We start from the raw sequence: 21,334 nt of genomic DNA, 5'->3' as shown, positions 1-21,334 counted from the left end.
CTGTGGGGAATACCTGCCAACTGATACCTCACTGGGTATGTGGGTTTGGGCACACGTGCTGGAAGAGTCCAGGTACACCAGCTTGAGCACAGCAGGGGAGCCCACTCGGCACTAGTTCTGGTCCAATCACTGTATAATATGCCTTCAGGGATCGGCACTGCTACTGGTGGAGTACAAAGTTCCCCCAACTCATGGCACAGTGCTCAACTTCAGGGTGCCCGTGTGGCTGAAATGGGTATACCCAAGTCCTCCAAAATGAAGCAGATAATAATAACAGATCCATCAAGATCTTCCTGCAACAGGGCACCATACTCACCTTCACCTTGCCTGTGCTCTGCAGGATGTGCACCAGAGCCGACGCCATCTCCTCCTTGGTCTTGGCACTGAGGATGGGCTCAAGGGCTGCACATAGCCCCAGGTAGTGGTTAGTGATGTGCTCAGCAAATTCCTTGTACATTTCCATAGGCAAGATGGTAATGGTCTGGTAACGTGCCTTGATTCGGATCATGGGACCAGGGCCTTTGCTACCTTTGGGATTGGGTGTCACCACTGGGTACCACTTCTCCACAAACTGCCGCCCAGCCACAGAGGCGGCAGGCAGGTTCACCAGGCCCAGGTAGCTGTTGCGTTCCTTTTTCTTCTTCTTGTCAGTCTCCCGGTACAGGTGGACAGTGACTGTGCGCAGAGGCGGCAAATTGTGGAACTCAAAGTGCTCTCCCCAGAAGACATTGTCTGTCTTGAGCTTGCCCGTGGTACGGGCATACAATACATCGTCCAGGCACAGTTCACACAGATACTTCTTCTTGGCTGGCAGATCCTTGGCCTCAATCACCCATAGCTTCAGGATGTGCTCCACACGCCGGCTGTTGTCCTGCATAAGAGGGGTCTGGGATGGTCAATTGGGGCTGTTACCTCCGAAATCCAGGAGGAAGTGAGTGGTCAGATGTATGAGAAAGGATAGGGAAGACACCCATGGATAAGTCTTCAACTAGTTTGCCCTACTGATTACTAGCTAGCTTACCAACACAAGCCCTGGGCCCAGGCTGGCTCTCCTAGAAAGCAGTACTAAAGCAGCTCTGTCTCTGAGTGAGACAGGGAAAGGAAGCCAGCACAGTGTTTCCCCCTTATAGGCTGTGGCCCCAGTTCCTCAGTCTCCTGGTCTACAAAACAACTTTAGAGATGACTGTTGCTAAGACCCCTCCTTTGGTGATGTCATGGTAACCAGGACTTAATTTAGACCCAGAAGTCATCTGGGAAGATAAGACACAGGCAGGAGCCCTAACAGCCTTGACTGCAGTCAGGGTCTAAGCAGTTGGAAGAGTCCAGGGACAGTAGAATGTAAGAAGACACAGGAGCATCATGTGAAGAAGGGTGTGGATGGTTAGGAGGAAGTGGTTCTGGGCAGGACCCCACTTCTAAAGGGAAACTAAACTGCAGGAAGACATACCTAACAGCTGTCATAGCTCACTAATTTCAGTTCCTTCCAGGCCCATTTGCCCCTGTCCCTACTCCTTTGTCTCTGCTCCCTCCTGTCTGAGCTTCACCTCATCTCTCATGACCCACAGAGCAGGTACCTGAGCCTGTGAGCCTGCCTGCCTACCTTGTTGGGGTGCACGGCTCGCCTAAGGTTCTCCATCCACTTATCTCGTTCAGCAGCTGACCGGCAGGAAAAACACTTGCTTCCTGATGATGTTGTCACCTGTCAAACAAGATGGTGTTAGAGAGGAAGGAACCACAAGGCTGGACAGTTACGGAAAGCCCGAGGCCACCATGACTGCATAGCACCCACAGGAAGAGGCAAGGAGGAGCTACCAGAAACCTCATGAGCCACAGCTGGCACACTGGACCCCACTGTGTCCCTAAAGGTCAGCGGTGGGAAAGTAGGAAGGCTTCTGCTATGGGCTTTGGGGCCTGTTTCCTCATCCCTGCCCTCCGTCTCCTGAGAGTCAACATGCATACATAACCAAGCACAGTCTCCTTAGGTCCCAGGAGACAAGTGAGGGTCAGATTTGTCCTAAACTGATCCTTCCTGGGGATTTCTTTTGTCCACCAACAATGATAACAACATCATAGAAAGCTAACAAGTGTTAGTCTAGAGGAAAGAGAGCTGACCTTCCCCTTCCCCTGCTGGTATGAATCCTGTTCACTTCCTAGTTGCAACCCCAACATTTTCCTGGGGTGAGAAATTTGGCCAGAACTGCCCTCACTGACCAGGCTGCTCCCAGCAAAATGCAGGCTCCACTGGAGAAAGCGGACCCACATCCAGGCACCAGAGGTGTGATCATTCTGTAGCAGCCTTTGTTGAGACAAGAAGGGAGACCCCAACCCTCTCAGCCTGTCCTAGATATGGACATTTGAGTGCAGAGCCAGTCTGATTTGACCTGAGTCTTAACCCAGAAGAATACAGGGCACAGGATCTGTCAGATGGCAAAAGGATGCCACATTAGATCCCACCGGGCTGTCATTACTAGGCTCACTCCTCTACCAGAGGGTTCCCCCAAAGTATGATTATTGGGGGTGAGTGAGGACAGTATGTATTTTGGAGCAAATTCTAGACTGTTCCCCAAAACTTGTGCCCTGCCAGGGTCAGAGAGCACTCCAGGAGTCTGCCAAGCAAGCCTGGCCAATTTGAGAAGGGTAGATCTGTGGTAGACACCTACCTCAAAGCAGTAGTCCTGACCCAGGATGCTGCTGTGAACAGGCTTGATAATCACCTCCTCCTCCATGCTGAGGTCCAGGGCCTCCACTGCGTTGCTGGGGCTGAGCAGGGACTCGTGTGATCGAGACTCCTTCAGCCTTGGCATCAGATGGGACCTGTGAAGGTAGGCAACAGGGATGTCACACAGACCTGACAATACCTGCACTAAACAGGCTTCCATCTGTCCCTCTGTCTTGCCTGTGACTCCACTGCTCCCAGAAAAACCCTTCCTCCCAACTTCCACATGCAGTCTTACAGCATGCAGGTCTGGAGGACCTTTACAGCTCCTTTACACACCACACTGCAGTCCAAATAAGGTATTCCCTTGTCAGACAGCAAGCTGTGGAGGATTCTGTGTCTACTCCAGTTAGGGGCAGGATCTGGCCATGCTCTAAAGTGGCCCCACAACCCTGTAGCAAAGAGCTTACAGTCTTCCAGGGCCTTTCCTATCCTGCCTTCTGCCCAGGTCTCTGTCCTAACATTCATTAAGAATGTCACTGCTAGCAAAGTCCTTTCTCATATACTGCTCCATCCTGCCAGCCCCACACAAGGCAAGGGAGCTCCCATACCCTCTGGCTAGCAGGGACCTCAGTGCTCTATATAGCAACAGAAACACTGACTCTAGGTTGGGGTCTATATACCATGGGTTTTGAGACCCAAGTTATGGTCAATGAGCCCCAAGACAGATCTTGACACAAGACACAAAAATACGACCTGGCAACACGTAAAGACAAGGTCAGACTAGCTCTGCTAGGTTTGACCCTTGAAATGTTGTATATCACTTCTGTAGCCCCAAGTAAGTAATCTCCAGTTCCCCAGACCCTTGCATGAAGAGCCATGCAGGCAACCCCAGAAGACCCATTCTACCTTTCCACAGAGCTTCTCCAACCCAGTAAAAAGGTGGCCACCTGAGGGCTCTGAAGAGATGGGCAGAACCAGGAGGGAGTGGAGGTTAAAGCTGGCCAGAAGCCCACTTCATGCCCCTTCAGCACTCCCCCTGGGGTGTGTGACTTGGCTTGGCCACTGGCTGCACATCAGTGAGTATGCTTGGATCAGCCTGCCACGCCTTGCTACCCAAGACCAGAGGGTGCCGGTCTCCTGCAGCCCACCAGCATGTGCGTGAGAAGGCAGCTGGGGTTTGGGAGGAAAATGGCCTTTGTTTTTGCCCTGGACCTAACAGGTCCATCATGTCATCCTCTCCTGGGATGCCCCATATTACTACGGTAAACTACCTTTTCTCTAGCCCAGAATCCTGGCTCCAACCCCCAACCCCAGCACTGACCACTGCTATAAGGAAGCAGCCAACCTCACAAACCACCTGCCCGTAACTCAACAGAAGACACTTCCTGTCTCAGATGCTGGGGAAGTCACTTGGCCTAAGGAAGAGCCAAGACCCAGTATCCCCTCCCCTCACCCCCCTTTGGTCTGATAGCCAGGTCCTAAAGCAGCAAGGTGAAATCAGGGTGCTTTCTGACCCAGCTGGGAGCCAGATATGATGAGGAGGAGCCCAGCCAAGAAAAGGGAGGAGTTGGAGAGCTGGGTTTGCCCTCTGGTGCTGAGACAGGAGTGTGAGGCATGATTTATAACCCTACACCTGCTCGAGCCTGCTCAAATAAGCCTAGAACCTGAGGATCCCAACAGGCCAGACTCCAAACAACCAGGGCTAAACTCAGTGATTTTAAAACCTTTATCTCCCTTTCTCTTCTTCCCTGTGCTGTCCCAGACATGCTCCAGCCGATCTGGGCTTCCTGGGGAAACAAAGCTGAAGGGAAGCTCAGGGCCCTCAAGGCTTCTAAACTAGCCCAGCCCAACTGGCTATAACTGTGCAGTCCTGGCTTGCCTATCTCCCCCAAAGGCTGTTCCATGAGGGAAGCCTGGAGCAGAAGTTAAATCTCCAAGGTCTCCCTAGCCACCTGCTCCTGGGTAGCAGGGCCCTGGTTGGTGCTGGCAAGACTTGAAGGACCATACATCTATCTGAACTTCCTTCGCTCTTAACTTGGAGTCAGTCTGCCATCTTCTGCCCTCCAGGTTTCTGATACATACTAATCTCAAGTCTTATCCCATGCAGACCTAGAAGGAGCTATCTGTTGCAACCCACTAGGATATGCCTGCGGGGAACAGTTGGTAAGATGAATAGAAATTTAGTAAGGGACATGGTCATTTGATCATGTCCTAGATCCAGCAGGACCATCTCATGGCTTAAGAGCAAACTCTCCAGAAAGCCAGCCCCGCCCTATATTTGCAGCACCCCAGGGCACCTGAACCATCAGTCTGAGTAGTCTATTACCCTACCATGCTTTCTACTCACACACATAGTTGGTCAATTCTCTCTTACCTCCACCTCTGATATGCCAGGCTGATGAAGAAGTTAATCAGAGAGGGAACTTGCACCCCAAATTGCCCTGGCTCCAAGGGGTCAGTGAGTGGTCACAGCTTCCCCTATTGGAATGCTCAGGTGAAAGGAGATAGACAGGCACTGGCCCGCTTGGCTCCCACTCTACTCCCAGGTGAGAGGTGTTCTTAAATATGCCCCACTAGCAGAGGCTAGACACCTAGCTGGTTCAGCTGCACACACTACTACCAAGAGCTTCAACTGTCCACCTACTTTACAGAAAGAGAAGGTGGGCTCAAGAAGTTGTTTGATCAGAGGCTTCCTGCAGGGAGATCTGTTCAGTCCTGTTCTCAGGGCCTCTGCCACTCCCCACTCCTGGCTGACCAAGCTGAGTAAAGCTGGAAAGCAGCCAGTTGCATGGCCATCTAGCTAAGACTCACAATGGCTTCCTTCCCTGACCTCTGTAGTCGATGAAGATCCAAGCCCTAGTCCTTTTGGCAAAGTGACACTAGGGGAGGCAAAATGCCTCCCTCCAAATAGGACAACTACCTGGGAATCAGCTCCAGCCTCCAGATGGACCTGCACCTGAGAATCATCTCCACAGCCCAGGTCTGAACATCTCAAAACAACAGGAATACTGTGTGTGGTGGTTTGAATATGCTTGGCCCATAGGGAGTGGTACTGTTAAGAGGTATGGCCTTTTTGAAGAAAGTGTATCACTGTGGGGGTAGGCTTTGAAATCCTCCTCTTAGCTGCCTGAGGAACTCAGTCTTCTGTTTGCCTTTAGAACAAGATGTAGAACTTCCCTAGGAAAATGGATGTATCTAGAAAATATCATCCTGAGTGAGGTAACCCAGTCACAAAAGAACAGACATAATATGCAGTCACTGATAATTGCATACTAGCCCTAGAAAGCTCTGAACACCCCAGAAACAACTCAGACCATATGAAGCTCAAAAAAAGAAAGGCCAAAAAGTGGAAGCCTCAGTCCTTTTTAGAAAAATAAACAAAAACAAAAACAAACAAACAAACAAACAAAACAGTAAGTGTATAGCACCCTCTCAAGAGTGGGGTACACCTAGACCTTAAATCATTAATAAGTCAAGAACTAAGAAGATAGCCTCATGACAATTTTTGGTGTTTAAAAATCATTATGTTTAATCTTTACACATCAAGAAAACTTTGACTATTTCCATGTTACATTTTGTTTTACATGTACTTTTTCATTGTAACTAGTAAGATTTCAATGCATACTATCAAAACTTAAAAAAAATCAAGTACTGACAAAAATATGTTCATATAGTTTTATGCCAAAATGCTTTTAAAATACATCTGTTGATGTATCTGTCTTTTTTTAAAAAAAAAAAATAAAGTTTTAAGAAAAAAAAAAGATGCAGAACTTCAGCTCCTCCAACACCATGCCTGCCCACACACTGCCATGTTTCCCCCTATGAGGATAATAGACTGAACCTCTGAACCTGTAAGGCGGTCTGAATTAAATGTTGTCCTTTATAAGAGTTGCCATGTCATGGTGTCTGTTTATAGCAATGGAAACCCTAACTAAGACTGTGAAACTACACTGTATTAAAAAAAAAAAAAAAAAAAAAAAAAGGTCAGAGGCCTATAACAAAACAGGCCCAGGTCTTAAGCTACATGCCTGCCCTCACCAGAGAAGACCCAGCACCCTAAGAAAAGCCATAACCCTGGGCTACCAGCCACATCGCATTACCTCATAGACTCTTCAAAAGCTCAAGAGAAAATGCTGACCTTAGCCTACAAAGAAACAGAGGCCAAGATTCCCACCCTTGTAGTGCTTTCTGGTCTATTTCCTTATCTGAGAAAGGAGGGACTCTTGCCCCCAAGTGAAGAACAACAGGACTGAACACACACTGAGGAAGAACAATATGGGTTCACTTCCTAGGTCTTTGAGTGATGGAGGTTAAGGTGTCCCCCTAGAGATCACAAGATTCTTCTGTTCCAGCCCTGGTCCCACACTCTGGGTTGCTGGCTGGCATCCCTCTGCCTGACTCACCTACCCAGGCCCGTTGCTCACTGGCCTGCCTACTGGGTTGCCCCACCCCAGGGGCTCCTGCTGTGTGTCCTCAGCAGGTATCCAACACTTGACTACTCTGCCTTGGTTCAACCAAATTCAACATCTAGCTTCAAGCCCTTTCTTCCATGAAGTTTTTTCCAGATCCCCTGAGTAAGCAGGGACAATTGCCAGGGCATGTTGTTCCCAGTGTTTATCACACTGTAGTTCCTTTGCCAGGTGGGAGACTTCCCATGGGTAAGCTGTACTTGTCTTAGCTCCAGTGTTCAAAGCCTCAATGGCCAAAGTCCCCAAGACCCCCAACAGCCAAGTTCAACCATATCTGATGAAGGTCAGGTCAGCTAAAACAAGAGCAGACCTCCTCAGTACAAATGCCACTGAAACAGCCATTTGCTAGGAGAGGTGAGCAAGATATTCTTTGCCTGTTCAAGGCTAATTTCTAAATTTACCCTGAAGCCCCCATCTGCATATTCTTTATCAGAGGACCCTATGGGGCTCAGTGAATCTTCTGTGGCAATGTTTTGGTCCATCAACCTAGTAGTTCTGTAGCCCATCGTAGCTCTCTAGGAACCAGAAGCCCAGTCACCACACATTCCATGGAATGGAGTCACACACATTCCAGGAAATAGGTACTCAGTCGCTCACAGGCCAGCCAGACAACAGTCTAGTAAGATCTATGTTGAACTCTGCTGCTAAGCAGGTCTGACCAGGGTACAAGCCTGCAGGGAAGAAGAGAGTGACTCAATGGCCATCCCCACCTGGAACACTCCACTGAATCTGCTCTTCTACATAGTATAACTCAATTCATTTCCTCCTCTTACAGCCCGTGCTAACCAAGCCTCACAGTCCCAAGCTATTGTCCAGACACACATCAAAATTCACTTTGACAAATGACCAAGACACCTGCTACCACTCTTTCTATCATTTAATGCCAGCCCGTGCTGCCCCTGGTCTCTCCAGGCAAGCAGCCCACATTCATGCTGCCTGTGGCCTGTCCATGCCACACTGCCTGCCTGGCTCACCACGGCCTTGTCAGGACTAAGGCACAGCACCCTATACAAGAGAAGTAACCTGCCTAATTTCTTGTAGGAGCAAGCAACTGTTAGATACCGTTCCCACTATAGCTCAGAGGAGCCAAGGCTGATTCTGTTAGTACATGCCCCAGCCTCAGCCTGGCCTTTCACTCACCCTACAGAAGCCATCAGGCACTAGGGAGGGCAAAGGCTAGAGCGGGGTTCACTGCTATTTGTGAAACACTCATTCCACAGCCCAGGAAATGTAGGCATGGGCTAGTGGGGAGCTGCTGTTGGAGGCAGAACCAGCCCCAACAGCAGCTTATTGTAAGGCCCAGAAGCAGGAACAACAGGGCATTGTCTAGCTCCTGGGGCACAGCCTTATCCGATAGCCTCTGCGCCAGCCCATAAGCTGTTTTTCAACTCTGATCTTTTTCTCTTAAAAGGTTAAAGACACAGAAATTTCCCATTATTTCAATAAAGAAGGGAGTCCCAAAAATGAAAAATAAAACTTGTAATAATTGAGGAGCTCCCTTGACCAGGAGTAGGTTCCTAGCTATGGGGTGGGTTTACAGTAAGACTGTTGAAATAAGTGGGGGGGGGGCTCAAGGTCACTCTCCAAACCTCAAAGGGATAGAGGAAGCAGTTGTGTGTGGTCCAGGGCAAGGCTGGGATGGACAGGAGCAGGCCTGGAGACCCTTTAAGACACCGACAGAGCATTGGCTCCTCTTCCAGAGGGCTGGGGCTCAATTTCCAGCACTCAGATGGCAGCTCACAACCACCTATCACTTCAGTTTCAGGGGATCCAGTGCCCTCTTCCGACCTCCATGCGAATACACACACACACACACACACACACACACACACACACACACGGGTCCAGATATGCATGCACATGAAATACCCATTCACACAAAATACTTTTAAAAGCCATATGGCAGAGGAATGCCCGCACGACTGGCCAACGGGGCAGACAGGTAGAGTGAGCCTGAGCAAACACCCACGTGAAGGAACACTACTGAAGGCCAGCGGGCAGCAAAACCAGGAGCTGGGTATCAGCTGCCACCTAATAAAACAGCTCTAAGTGTAAGTCTCTCGACCTGCTAGACCTGCTTCCCATCTATCAGTAGGAGATGGACACAACGCTCATGGAGATCACTCTAAAGTCAAATGAGTCAGCACAGGAGTGTGCTCATGAGGACAAGCCAGTGCCAGGAACCACCACCAGTCCCTTGTGGCCATCCCTTCTCTCTTTACCCACCTCTCAACTCTGCAGGCTTTAGGAAGAGTGAAGACAATTCCAGGACAGGCTACCCCTCTGGCATTTCCCAAGCGGTTACCTACGCATTTCCTAACCATTTAACTTCCTTACTTCCTCATCTAAGGAAGAGGGCCAATCTTAGCTGCCTAAACTCCCAGGATGCCTCCAAAAACTTTTTTAAGCCATCAATTTCCTTTAGTGAATTTAAGGGGAAAGAAGGTATACCTGAGGATTCCACACCAGGCCTGGGACAGAGGTGGGGTGGGGGTGGGGGGGCACAAACAAAGTTATGTCTCCAGAGTTGACGTCCACCCAAGACAGAAGCCTGACCAGGTCTGGAGTGAGAGCCCAGCAGACTCTTTTGGCGTCTGTGTGGCAGGCAGGCCCAGGCTACAGTGTGGAGCTCTGTCCACAGTAAGTAGCCTGCTCTTGGATTCAGTCCTGGAGCACGTCAGGACAAGGGCACTGACCTCCTGGGAATCAAGGGTTGGACATAAGCTGGGCTGTCCTTTTTGGGAACATCTCTTCTCAGCCCTGTCAGGCCTGAGAACTAGCTAGCTGCTAAGGTCTAGCCCAGATGAAATCCCAGCCTGGGGAAGGAAAATTGAGCTGCCTGGTGGCTCCCTAGGTCCTGGGACAACAAACAATATCCTAAAAAGGCAGACATCCTGGCCAGACAGCCTGCGGAATTTCCTGGGAAGAAAGCCTGGAGGAATGTGTCCCTCTCAGGCCTGGGTTCTCCCGATCCAGGACTTGAATTAGGAACCTGGATGACACCTTTCTTCACATACACACTGGGTCTTGGCCTTCTGCCTCCATACTACCCCTGGGATCTCCACACCACAGGGCTGAGAATATAAAGAGAACAATCAAATCTGGACAGTCCATGACTGGCTACTAAGCAACCTAAGGTCGGGCACCAGTGGTGTGCAAAGGATGCTGACATGCTTATCCCAGTTCACTCAACATCTCAGTCTTCTCCCAACCATACACAGAAGGTGGCATCCTAAGCAGTCAGGACAGCAGTGCTTCAAAGAGGCCCAATGAGTCCAAGCTCAGCGGTAACTGCCACACACCAAGACTCAGAGAGAGCAAGGTCTGCACCTCATCTCACACAGCAGGGAAGAGAACCAGGCCAAAGAGCTCTGGGTTCACATTTTAATCCCACCCTTAATCAACCTAAGACCTTGGGTCAGTTTGTTTTCCTTCAGGACCTATAAACCCTAAGCAAGTTCCCTCTCTCCTGTACAAAACCTAACTTTCAGGAAGCCAACAGAGCCCATCCTACCCTTCCCAGGACTCAGAATACCCAACAGAGGCTGCAGGTCTGAGATCACATTCGCCTTCACAGCTTCCTTCCTTGAGTCCTGGGATGGGGCAAAAACAGAAACCTTTCCACTAATCCCCTATCATCCTGCAGCCTGAATAATTTTGGGTTTTTAATCAATAGCTGTCAGACTTGTCAAATTACTTTGGGGACCACAAAGCAGTTTTTAAACATTCATAAACCTCAGTAGAACAGCAAAGTGCCCTGAATTTCAAAAGAGAATCCAAGAACACTTACTGAACAGGATGAGATGAGCAATTCCAAAGAGAACTGAGGCCCAAAGCCCGGATACTTGAGCTCTTTGCCCTCCCTGGTTCCCAGGAGAAAACTCCAGGCTTGGTCTGCCACTCAGAGAGACCACTGAGTAAGGCATTTCCAAGCTCTCACCCTGCCTCCATCTTCCCAGGGAAAGTGTCTCCACCTGTACCCCCAGGCAGAGGCCAATACCCCTGCATAGCACAGTAGACACTTGGAGCTGTCCCCAGCCACCTCAGACTGTTACCCTGCTGCCATCATTTCTTCAGACTGTCTAGGGAAGTTTCAAGGCTCTGGCCAAGGTGTTCTCAGCTCTGTAAGTGAGCTCAGTGGACCACAGCTATGCCCAGGGACATACCTAGGTATCCTAATTGCCTCCTGATCCTGCCACAAATACTTTCAAGAGCAGCCTCCATAGTCCTGGAAATAATGCTCATAGAGAATGATCATAAAATAAAAATCAAGAATTGGCTAAAAGGGAGTATTCCCATTCCATAGAAAGCAGCTTACCTTGACTAACCTAATCTACAGTTCTTCACCTCTGGGAGGCCTTCCCTCCCTTATGATGGAATATGGGATGCATACAGTATCCTCTGTCTCATCTTCTCCAACCAAGACCCAGGTGCCATTCCATGTGGTTGCTTGTTTGTATTAGAGTGATAGTTAACCCGAGGGCTGCTGCCCTCTCTAACCCATCGGACCATACTTCTGATAACTGGTTAAATGTACTGATCCCATGCAAATCAGACTTGGACATTGGAAGCACATGCAATCCTAGAACTTGGGAAGCAGAGGCAGGTGGACCAGGTGCCCAAGGCCAGGCTCTACCACATATAAAAGTTCAACAACAAAAAACAATAAGCAAAATGCCATGACCTGGGCCAAACTAATAAGCCAAGTGTTGCCATTTGGGCCCTGTTGATGCTTAACAAGTTATCCAACAGTGTGCTCTGGGTCTGTAGGCCTGCAGTCAGTCCTGGTGGTCTCTATGCCCTGCCTTACCCTAGGCCTTCTGCCCACTTCTCTAGCACTCCCCTGATGTTCCTGGTTTCTCCCTGGTCCACTGACATTTCCAAAGACCTTGCTCTTCTTGGTCCAGATCTTTCCTCCCTGTTTCTACAGCAAGACTGCTAAAAAAATAAAAGCTTCTCTGTCAAATGATCCCAATAACGTCACCAGCTCTCCCCACCCCCATCCAAATAGGCTCAAAAGGATAGGTCACCTTGTACAGACATCTTAAAATTTTCTATTTATGGAGGACACGTCTTGGAATAAGCATATACACTGAGACTCCAGCTGTCAGCTCAAAGAAGGTACCTCTTTAAGTATAGCCACTACTAGGGATGGAAGGCTTTTTGGCCACACAGGTTCCATGTCAGCAGCCTTTAGGAGACAGAAGAAGCAGACACAATGGGAAAGGAGCAGAATGAAGGAAATGTGGGCCAGCCTTCTCACCTATCAAATGGGCTATCTTGTGGTTACACTTCATTGACACTACCCATTCTGAGCAGGGAATATAATAGCTGAATGCCTCCCTTATATCATCTTTGAGCCTGCAGATCCCCAGAAAGCAATAGAGCTACCTATCACACCTTGAACTATAGCAGGAGGCAGCCAGGAGCAAATCAATAAGAGGGCAGCTACCAGCAAGCAATGTTCCTACACTACAAGCAAAACTAGAAACTCAGGAAAACACCATGTCAAAGAAAAGCAGAGGGTGCTCTCAAGTCCCCACACAGCCATCTGCTGCTAAGCCACGCACCTAGGAAGTACACTAAGGTACTGGCTTCATAGCTCCTTTGACGTACCTGACCATGGTTAAGGAAACTGAGGCTTGGAGATGGCCTCCACAGTCCCTCTTTTTCTACACTAGAGACTGACTACACTTGCACGGTCATTTGCTGTCGGGTCCAAGGTATCCCAGCAGATCAAGCCAACCCCCTTTAAGTAGGTAGGTGTGTACCAGGCCAGCAGCTGGGCCAGCTCAACCCTTCTGATAATCACTGTACGTTGCAGCCCACCTTTGCTCATGGTGAGCCATTTCCTGTCTGAGCCCTGTTCAGTGCTCACTTGTCCAGCACAGTAATACACACGTATAATCCAAGCACTCAGAATGCTGAAGCAGGAGAATTAAGTTTCAGACCACCCTAGAATACAGACTACTAAGTAAGATGCTTTTGCAAGAATCAAGAAAAAAAAAATGGAGAAACAAACAAACATAGAGCCTACCATTTCCACCTACCTCTCCAATTCACACTGAAAACTGACTTTAGCCAGTGTCACAGTTCAGACACTACCAGGACAGAGGAGGCTTGGGTATATGAGATCCAGTCCCAAACTCTTCTCTGCTTGTCAGTGAATCCTATAGAAATCACATGTTGAAATGTGCCAACTATCAAGTAACTACAGGAACTGGTGATAACAGGGCCCTGCCCTGTCACCTAGTGATCCTGTCTGTAACATGGCCAGAGGGCATCTTGCAGGCAGTCTTACCTGCCCCTAGTACTGTAACAGGTGAGAGCCAAGAAGACTCCTCCAGAAGACTACTACAGCAACAGGATCTGGTTTCTGACAACCTCTCCAGCTGCAGCCAACACACTCAGCACCTCCAGTGCAGGAGCCAAGCAGAAGGGGAGGTAAGCAATGGCAAGTCTGCAGGAGAGGAGATGGTAAGGCCCAAGTGTGAGCAAGCGCAGCTCCACCCAGCCCAGCTGGATAATCAGAACAAAGGCCAGACTCCTCAGAGATCAGAATGCTCCAGTTGTTCCTGGCATTTCCATGTTCACAGGCTACTGCCACCCCATCACTAAACTAAAAGCAGCAGCAGCAGCAGCAGCAGCAGCAGCAGCAGCATGCAGCACACCCCACCCCCACTCCCCGCTGGCCTCCTGCTTGAGCCAGACCTATCCTAACTGCTTCCTAGTTCTGGGCTAGTAGTGACTATCTGGGTATAGCTGCCAACACTGGAAATTTGAGTCCCTTGCAGGCTGGGCACCTGTGACAATCACTCTATCTAGTACTGGTAGCAGCCCAACCCATCCAGGCCTCCCTGAGCTCAAGAGGATTAAATGGCTCCCTTCTGCTCAGCCTCAACTGAGGCAACTCACCATGCCTGAACAGAGCTACCAGTTTTAGCCAAGCTGGGGATAGAGGCTAGTCACCTAGCTACTGGCTGTTCCCCACCAACCTCAGTCAGTCCAGTTCTGTGCTCTAGTTCTAGACACAGCACTCTAGTTCTGTTCTCTGGGACCAACCATGGCTAGTTAAACAAAAAACCATGTTCCAACTCTGTAATGTTCTCTTAAAGGGCCAGTGTCCCAACCAGATCTTCGAGAACTTAAAGGTACAGATGCCTTTTTCTTTACAGGAAACAGGAAAAGTGAAGTAACAGCCCATGAGTCAAGACCAGATTAGCAGCCTTAGGCTTCTAACAGAGTCTTTAGGCAAAATTTCAATTTCACTTAAAGGTTCCAAAGCATGTGAAGCAGAAACAGTAAAACTAATTCTCATGTACAGACTATAAAAGGGAGGAACACTGTCAGTTCTGAAAAAAATCACTGCTTACTAAGCAAAGACCTAGCACTCCTTAGCATTCACTCCTTAGCATTGCCTGCTTTACTCCCCAGGAAGGCAGTGCCATCATCCCAACTTGCAAATGAACAAGTTGAGGTCAACAGGATTCCAAGGCAGAATTCAGCTCACAGGTCAGTGTAAGTCAAGGACTCCCCACCCCTGTAGCAGCAGCTCACTTTCAAAAAACCAACTTTCTCCTGTCCCAGCCTTAGGTCCCACAAAATTCACATCCTTCAATACCTTTCTCTTCTAAGAAAAGATGGCACTAAGTCGTGCTTCTAAAGTGCCCGGCCACTAGGCTTTCAGGCTGAGCCATAAAACCCAAAGTCTCTTCTCCTACTTCCTCCATCTTACATTAGACCCAAAACGGAGACAAATGTCAGGAGGAGAGTCATGAAAGGGAAGAGAGTGGGCTGCAGGCTCTGCAGATGCATGGGTATCCTCACAGACCACCAGTTACTCCATAAACAGGTTGTGTGGACAGAGCAAGAGGTGAGAGCCAGTATCTTTTTAGCCCAAGACTCAGACACAGTCTGCCCATAGTTATGGAGTAGAGCCACAGCATGGGGGCTCTTCTGCCTACCCCAAGCTTGGGCAAGGGAAGAAGAGGGAAAGATGCTTGATTGTCTGGACCCTGAGACCTGATCCGAGAAGGCAGCCAAGAAAGGTGTGCCGTTCTGGCCTGGGTTTAATGGCTGCTGTATGCCTTACCTTGGCCAGGTGAAAGCCTCAGTCCAACACCATACAAGGCTCAGTCCTGAGGACCTAACTCACTTGTAGAGTCTGTAGAATCTGGAAGTAAGCCCGAGGGTCTGTAGCTGTCTGCACTCAAACCTGAGCTACACACTACTTGCTCCTAAGTACCTCTGAGCCTCCCTCCGTTTCCGCCTTTGTAAAATGGATTACTTCAAAACAGCATTTACTTCCTAGGACACAGAGCAAGCCTGGTGTTCAGTGAACACCTAGCAAAGGCCTGCCTCCACTTGGCTGAAAGAGCTGGCATGCTGGGAGACACAAATCACAGACAAGCTTCCAAGGGAGTGATCAGGGCAAGTCACCTCCCCCTAAAGAATTTTTCAGGGATCCCTTGCAGGATGACTAAGATGACTGCCTTCCCCTGGAGACAATAAAGACTGAGAAAGGATGGGAGCTAGCCGAGTCCTTTGAAGCAGCAAACAGCCTGCTTGGTGTCCAGCCCCACTGAGGCCCAGTGAGTAGGCAGAGGGAGGAAAGGAGCCTAAGCCTGGGGGTTTTGGAGGACGGAGCAGCACAGGACTTCAACTCCCCGGGTGGAGCCTCTCATACCTGACTTTTGGTCTTAGATCAACTAGTTTGTTGCTTAAGCACAGGATCAACCTAGAGCTGTTGGTCATTGAGCCTCCCTCACAGCCAGGGGTTCTTTCAACACCCAAAGGCCTGCTGAGCTTGAGGTCTACAGCTCCTTGGAGCCTGATGCCTCTGATTTTCTATGTGGAGCAAGTCCAAGGTAGCAGGAAGGCCTCTATTCCTGGACAGTCTATGTCTGACTCCTGAAATGAAGTAGGAGATCCAGCACTTGACTAGCTGGCTGGGGGCCTCTATGCCTCAGCTTCAATTCTGGTCATGTTTCTTACTTAGTAAATACGAGCCCTTCACGTTCCAGTGCCACAGTTTCCTCGTGTATAAAATTAATACAGCCCAACCTGAAGACAGCACAGGTAAAAGCAATGGTAAAGCAAATGCTAAAAGGCACTAACCAAGCAAAGGGGATCCCCAAATACTTAGGTATCTTAGTTATTTACTCAACACTAAGAACCTACCAGGGCCTGCTGTCCACTAGGCTACAGGTTGTCCCTCACCCTGTACAACCAAACACATTCTAAACTCTCCCCAGAGCCAGCAAGGCCTTGGGACAGAGGTAAAGGATCTAGCAATCAAAGTCTGTAAAAACCTCAGATTCAGTTGGACATCCCTAGGGAAGAGAAGTCTACATCCCTCTGAGAAAAACTCCGGCAGAGGCCACAGACCCCTCAGGCCCAGAAGTAGGTCTTGATTCACGGGAAAGCACAGAAGTAAAGAATGGGGTAAGGAGCAAGGGCAGTAGGGTCCTTGCAGCTAGAGAACCAGCTAGAGAGCAATGAGGGAGGGGAGGGCCATTTATTGCTGATATTTAGGGGGTAGGGAAATCTCTCTGGACAGTCTACCAAGGTCAGACCAGAGTAGAGCTAGGTCACCTGAAGTACACAGGCAGGAGTCATTTGAGACAGCCACCAAGCTTCCCCACTTCTTTAGGTTGCCACAACCAACATCACCCCGAGACCCAGGTTTGCCCACACCACGGACCCATCATTCTTCACAGGTCCCTTTGTCCCAACTGTCCTCCAGTCTCTTCAGGGCTCTGGGTTTGGAAGCAAGATGCTTCTCTATGGTGATGTCATCACATGGAGCTTTAAATACTCCAGTGTGTGCATAACTCCAACTCTGCACCACATCCTCCCAGACTCCTACCTCAAGTGGGAGGAATATCTTCATGCCCCAGAGAGCCTCAGGCCTAACAGGCCCCTTTCCCAACCCTCTCCTATGGGAGCCCAGAGGGCCAGTAGCCTCTCTGTACTAGACTTCCCCGCTCTACAAGGAAGTCAGAAAGCTTACTAGGAAGGCAAAAACAACAACAAAAACAAAAAACAAAGCAAAATAACAACAACAAAAACACCTTCCAATGGGACTGGAGAGCTAGCTAGCTCGGTGGTTAAGAGCTCAGTGGTCCAGTGCTCTTACAGATGCCCACCACCCACATGGTGGCTCACAATCATCTGTAACTGCAGTTCCAAGGAATCTGACTGCTGTGTACACCAACACATGGTGCACAGACATTCACTCACATACTGTGTAATAAAACACACACACACAGACACACACACATTAAATAAAAATCAAACTAAAACAGAAACCTGGTGATTCCTGGAAAACTGCAGTAAGACCAGGCAAACTCTGACCTCTCCCCAAGTGGGAGAGACTCAAGTCTATTCTAAAACCCTTTACTTTTTAATAGTGTGTGCCTATGCTGGCCTTACCCAGCAAGGCCAAGGCTCTTGGGTCCTTGCCTGTCTTGGGAATGCTGTACCTATAAGAGTTCTTACTCTACCCCACTTCTAAAGCAGACTGATCTTGTCTGTTGGAACCCACCCACCCTTCCTGCACTCCTTACTTAGCCCGGTCCTGCCTTGCCTCCGCAGCAAACACCTGGCTCGGTTCAGAGCACCTTGTGCACTTGGCCAACAAATATTTACTAGGTCTTAACTGTGTATCGGATCCTGCTTTAGGCACTGGGATACAGGTGCTAAACAAAGGCAGTCCTGGGCTTGCAGCCAGGTATGGCTTACTTATTTTTACCTATGTCTTCTATAAGGGAAGCTGTGTGTGGCCATGGACCATGGCTGCTGCATCTGTCCTAAGAGAGTGTTTAATATGATGTAAACCTACTTATGAGCCATCATATGCAAATCAATTACCAAAGTAGCCAAGGAACCAAATTCAGAAAGGCAAAAAATCCAGCCCCCACCCCGCCCCCCAGGTGAGAAGGCTTCAGTCCTGGTGGCTCACTCAGTCCTGGGGGATGAGAAGCACGAGTGGCAAATCCATGTAGCTGATGGAGGAAAGGGTGATGCAGGCCCCAGTGCTCAAACTCAGTCCTAACCCTCAACTACACAAAAGGAGAGAAACAAACTTTTGTCTTAGGTTCCGATATTCTTTGCTTAAGCAGGAAAGGGAGAGTCTGCTCTGAAAACCTTTTAACGTCTTGTTAGTGTTTGTATCAGAACAAGTTTCACTTCTCTCCCCCAACAGTGACCAGAAGAGACAGACTAAGACTTTTCAGTCTGTCTCCAGGAAGCTGCAGCAGGAGAGCCAGAGGGGCTGGGGTAGCTCTGCTCAGAGCCTTGGAAGCAGCTGGTCAAAACCCCTTTCACAGGCTGCCTTCCTGACCTGCAGCTTCTCTAGGCCAGGATCAAGAGAGGGCATGGGTCACCCAACTTGCAGGTGTCCCCAAGCTTCACCTGCTGGTTTCCTTGTCCTTGTTCCCCAAGGGCAGGGCTTGGCTCCTAAGGAATGAGAACCATCTACCCAGCAACCCTAACCCCACGCCTATTCTCTAGTGCTCTCTGTCAGAAGCAGGCAGTATGTGGAGAGCTGGGTCAGGCCTCATTCACCTCTTCCGACCCTCATTCTTCCACACCTCCAAGGAGAACTAGACCTCAGCCTCCAGCCCTGCCCCACCCTCCACACCTGGCTGAATGCACAAGACAGGGAGCAGGAACCCATGTCCTCTTCCTCCTTCCCTGCACATCCAGTCACAGACCTTGGCAGTGGCAGAAGTGTAGGCCTCTCTGCTGAGGGTATCTGAGGCCCAGGAGCCAAATGAGGCTTCCGAGAATGGGTGGGCCTCCAGAGAGCAGCACCTCCAGACCAGCACAGGATCTTGCCAAGGTTGTCACCAAGGAGTCCAAGGCCACAGAGGCCCATTCCCAAGGGTGGTGCAGACCCAGGTGGCCAGGATAGACATTTAAGAGGCGAACCCAAAGGGTTCCCTCTTACCACAGAGCACACACTATGTCCGTGTCCACCACGCTGAAACTCTCAAAAATGTCTTAAACACGTAGAGACAACAACATTTAGAGATTTCCGGGTTCCCCAGAGAACAAGGAAAATTACAGTCTTCCATACAGTAGCCTCCAGGTCCAAGAAGTTAGAAGCGCTCGAGAGTAAACAGCTTCTCCTAGGTAGCGGCGGGAACCTTCCAGGGCCTGTGGTAAGTGCTGGACTAGCAGGGACTAGCAGGAGCAACTCCAGGAAGCCAGGAACGTTGGCCCAGAGGTCCCACAAGCACCTCCCCTGAAATGCTGGCTCGGCCCTCTGGAGTCCCGCCCCTGGGCCTTTGTGCTAGCCAATGCTGGGCAGCTCCAGTTGGATACTGGTCTCAGATCAAAAGATCAGTCTTGGGAGGGGAGGGGAGGGCTCTTCCACCCTCCTCCTCCACGTCTATTATCACCCTGCTTCATTTTCTTCATAGCAGGGACCTGAGGTCATCCTGCTTTTCTGCAGTAGTTACCCCACCCCCACCCTGCCCTTCCTCAAGAACCTTACCAGGCCAGGCCAGTAAGCCCAGAACACCTTGATGGGCAGCTGCCAAGAAGCAAGAGCTTGACAGACATTTGGAATCTATGACTGTATTTCCCCAGCTGGTCCAAGATCGGCCAAACATAGCTAGATTAAGGAGTTGGAGCAATCAGAGATTTGAGGGAATCCCTGTATCTCTCACTCTCTCACCCCACCCTCAGGCAGTCCAACTTCCACCAGGCTGCACTGCTCCCAGGAACTCTCTCTAGGCCCCGCCTTCTCTTCTCCCCAGCCTGGAGTGGGCCTTCCCCCTTTCTTCCCAGGCCAGCTGTCCTCTGTTGCAACTGACTTGAGACACGTGGCTGCCCTTCAGAGAAGGCCTGAGCAGGGGGAGATGAGACTGTGTGGATGGGGACAATTTGGAGGGGATGGGGAACCAGGGAACTGGGGCTTGGTCCCCACGTGGCCTTGCAACATCTCCCAGGCTCCCATTGATTCCAACAGCACCTTTCAACTACTACCCACCTCCACAACCATAGTTTGAATTCTAGACACTGCAGAAGGAGGTGAGACAGACACAGGCCCATCCTGGGCTCACACCAGCACAGCCAGAACAGCTGGGCAAATACCCCTCCCTCTTAGCAACACCACTGCTTCCAGTCAAACGTGTTTTACAAATCAATACAAGGTTTGGAGTAGAATGGCCTTAGGGAGATGGAGGCTTTAGGAACCACAGTCAATGGGACAGAAGTATGGAGAGGAAGCTTAGCTCCCAACCCCCACAGTGGGCGTGGCCAGGAGCCCTCCAGCTGAGAAGGCTAATGAGCCCCAGATAACAACAACAATCTTAGATGCAAATTCTCTCTTTGGGATGGTTTCTCTACTACAAAAAGTGTCAGGTTGGGTCGACAAGGCAAGGAGAGAGGTAGACAAGCTGGAAGCTGGAGCCCAACTGCTACCATTTGGAGATGGGTCCTCAGGCCACACCATATACAGTCCTCACTGCAACACAGGTACCTCTGGGGAAGGTGCCCTCAGTAAGCAGACATTTTTGCCTGGGTGACCCTTCCCCATTTCTCAAAGGCAAGCCACAGTACCGGGATCCACCTACTGAACCTCCAGTACCAATAGGTCAACCCTCTTTCCCTAAGAGCCATCAGCAGGAGGGCTCATCCAGAGCTTCCTCTAGCTTGTGCTTACAGCTCAGGACTTCAGAGACAAAAACGAAGCTGGCTGTCGAAGGCCCTTGCTGGGGCCATGGTCTTCTGTGATCAACACAGTCACAGTTCCGTGCCTGGCATTTATGAGTCTGCCTGAATTGTGTCCAGACCTACTGTGTGCAGACCTCTCCCGGGACAAGTGTAGGACTGGTGAAGAGTCTACTTGTGCCTTACTCCATATGGTTCCCAGATTTGGCTGTGTTCTGGACATGTTGGCCCATCAGCACCCCATGTGGCCACACATGCTCCTGCCCTCCCCTCAGAGCACAGGGTCGGAGGCTCTTATCCAGCTGCGGCCTTCCTCTGTGGCCTAGGTCTATTCTCTCGGTTTCCAAGTCTTAGTAACATTTCCTACTGTGGAGAGGTAATAAATTACTCACAGAGAACATGAGACCAGAACACTGGTTTCATAGTGGCCAAGCCAAAAGAACATGAACAGAGTCCATAGAGTTCATCCTCTAAACGTTAGGGTGTGGCTCCAAGCCAGGGCCTTCTACCACCAGTTTCATAG

At 49.9% G+C, this 21,334-nt stretch overlaps 1 protein-coding gene across 10 annotated transcripts in view; it reads right to left on the bottom strand.

Annotated features, from left to right (window-relative positions):
* DAB2IP (DAB2 interacting protein) overlaps positions 1-21,334 on the bottom strand; it is a 169,475-nt gene that overhangs the window by 19,790 nt on the left and 128,351 nt on the right. For 8 of the 10 annotated variants that reach the window (XM_080927837.1, XM_080927841.1, XM_080927834.1 and 5 more), the window contains 3 exons: positions 2,661-2,814; positions 1,601-1,699; positions 317-886 (listed from right to left, as the gene is read on the bottom strand). In XM_080927837.1, the coding sequence (XP_080783963.1) occupies positions 317-886; positions 1,601-1,699; positions 2,661-2,814 (823 nt within the window). The remainder of the gene's footprint in view (positions 1-316; positions 887-1,600; positions 1,700-2,660; positions 2,815-21,334) is intronic. The other 2 variants (XM_080927839.1, XM_080927835.1) reach the window with 1 other exon arrangement.

Source organism: Micromys minutus, assembly GCF_963924665.1.
Source record: "Micromys minutus genome assembly, chromosome: 13".
NCBI lineage: Eukaryota > Metazoa > Chordata > Mammalia > Rodentia > Muridae > Micromys > Micromys minutus.
Note: the sequence above shows the minus strand (reverse complement) of the source record. Positions and strands in the feature narration are given on the sequence as shown.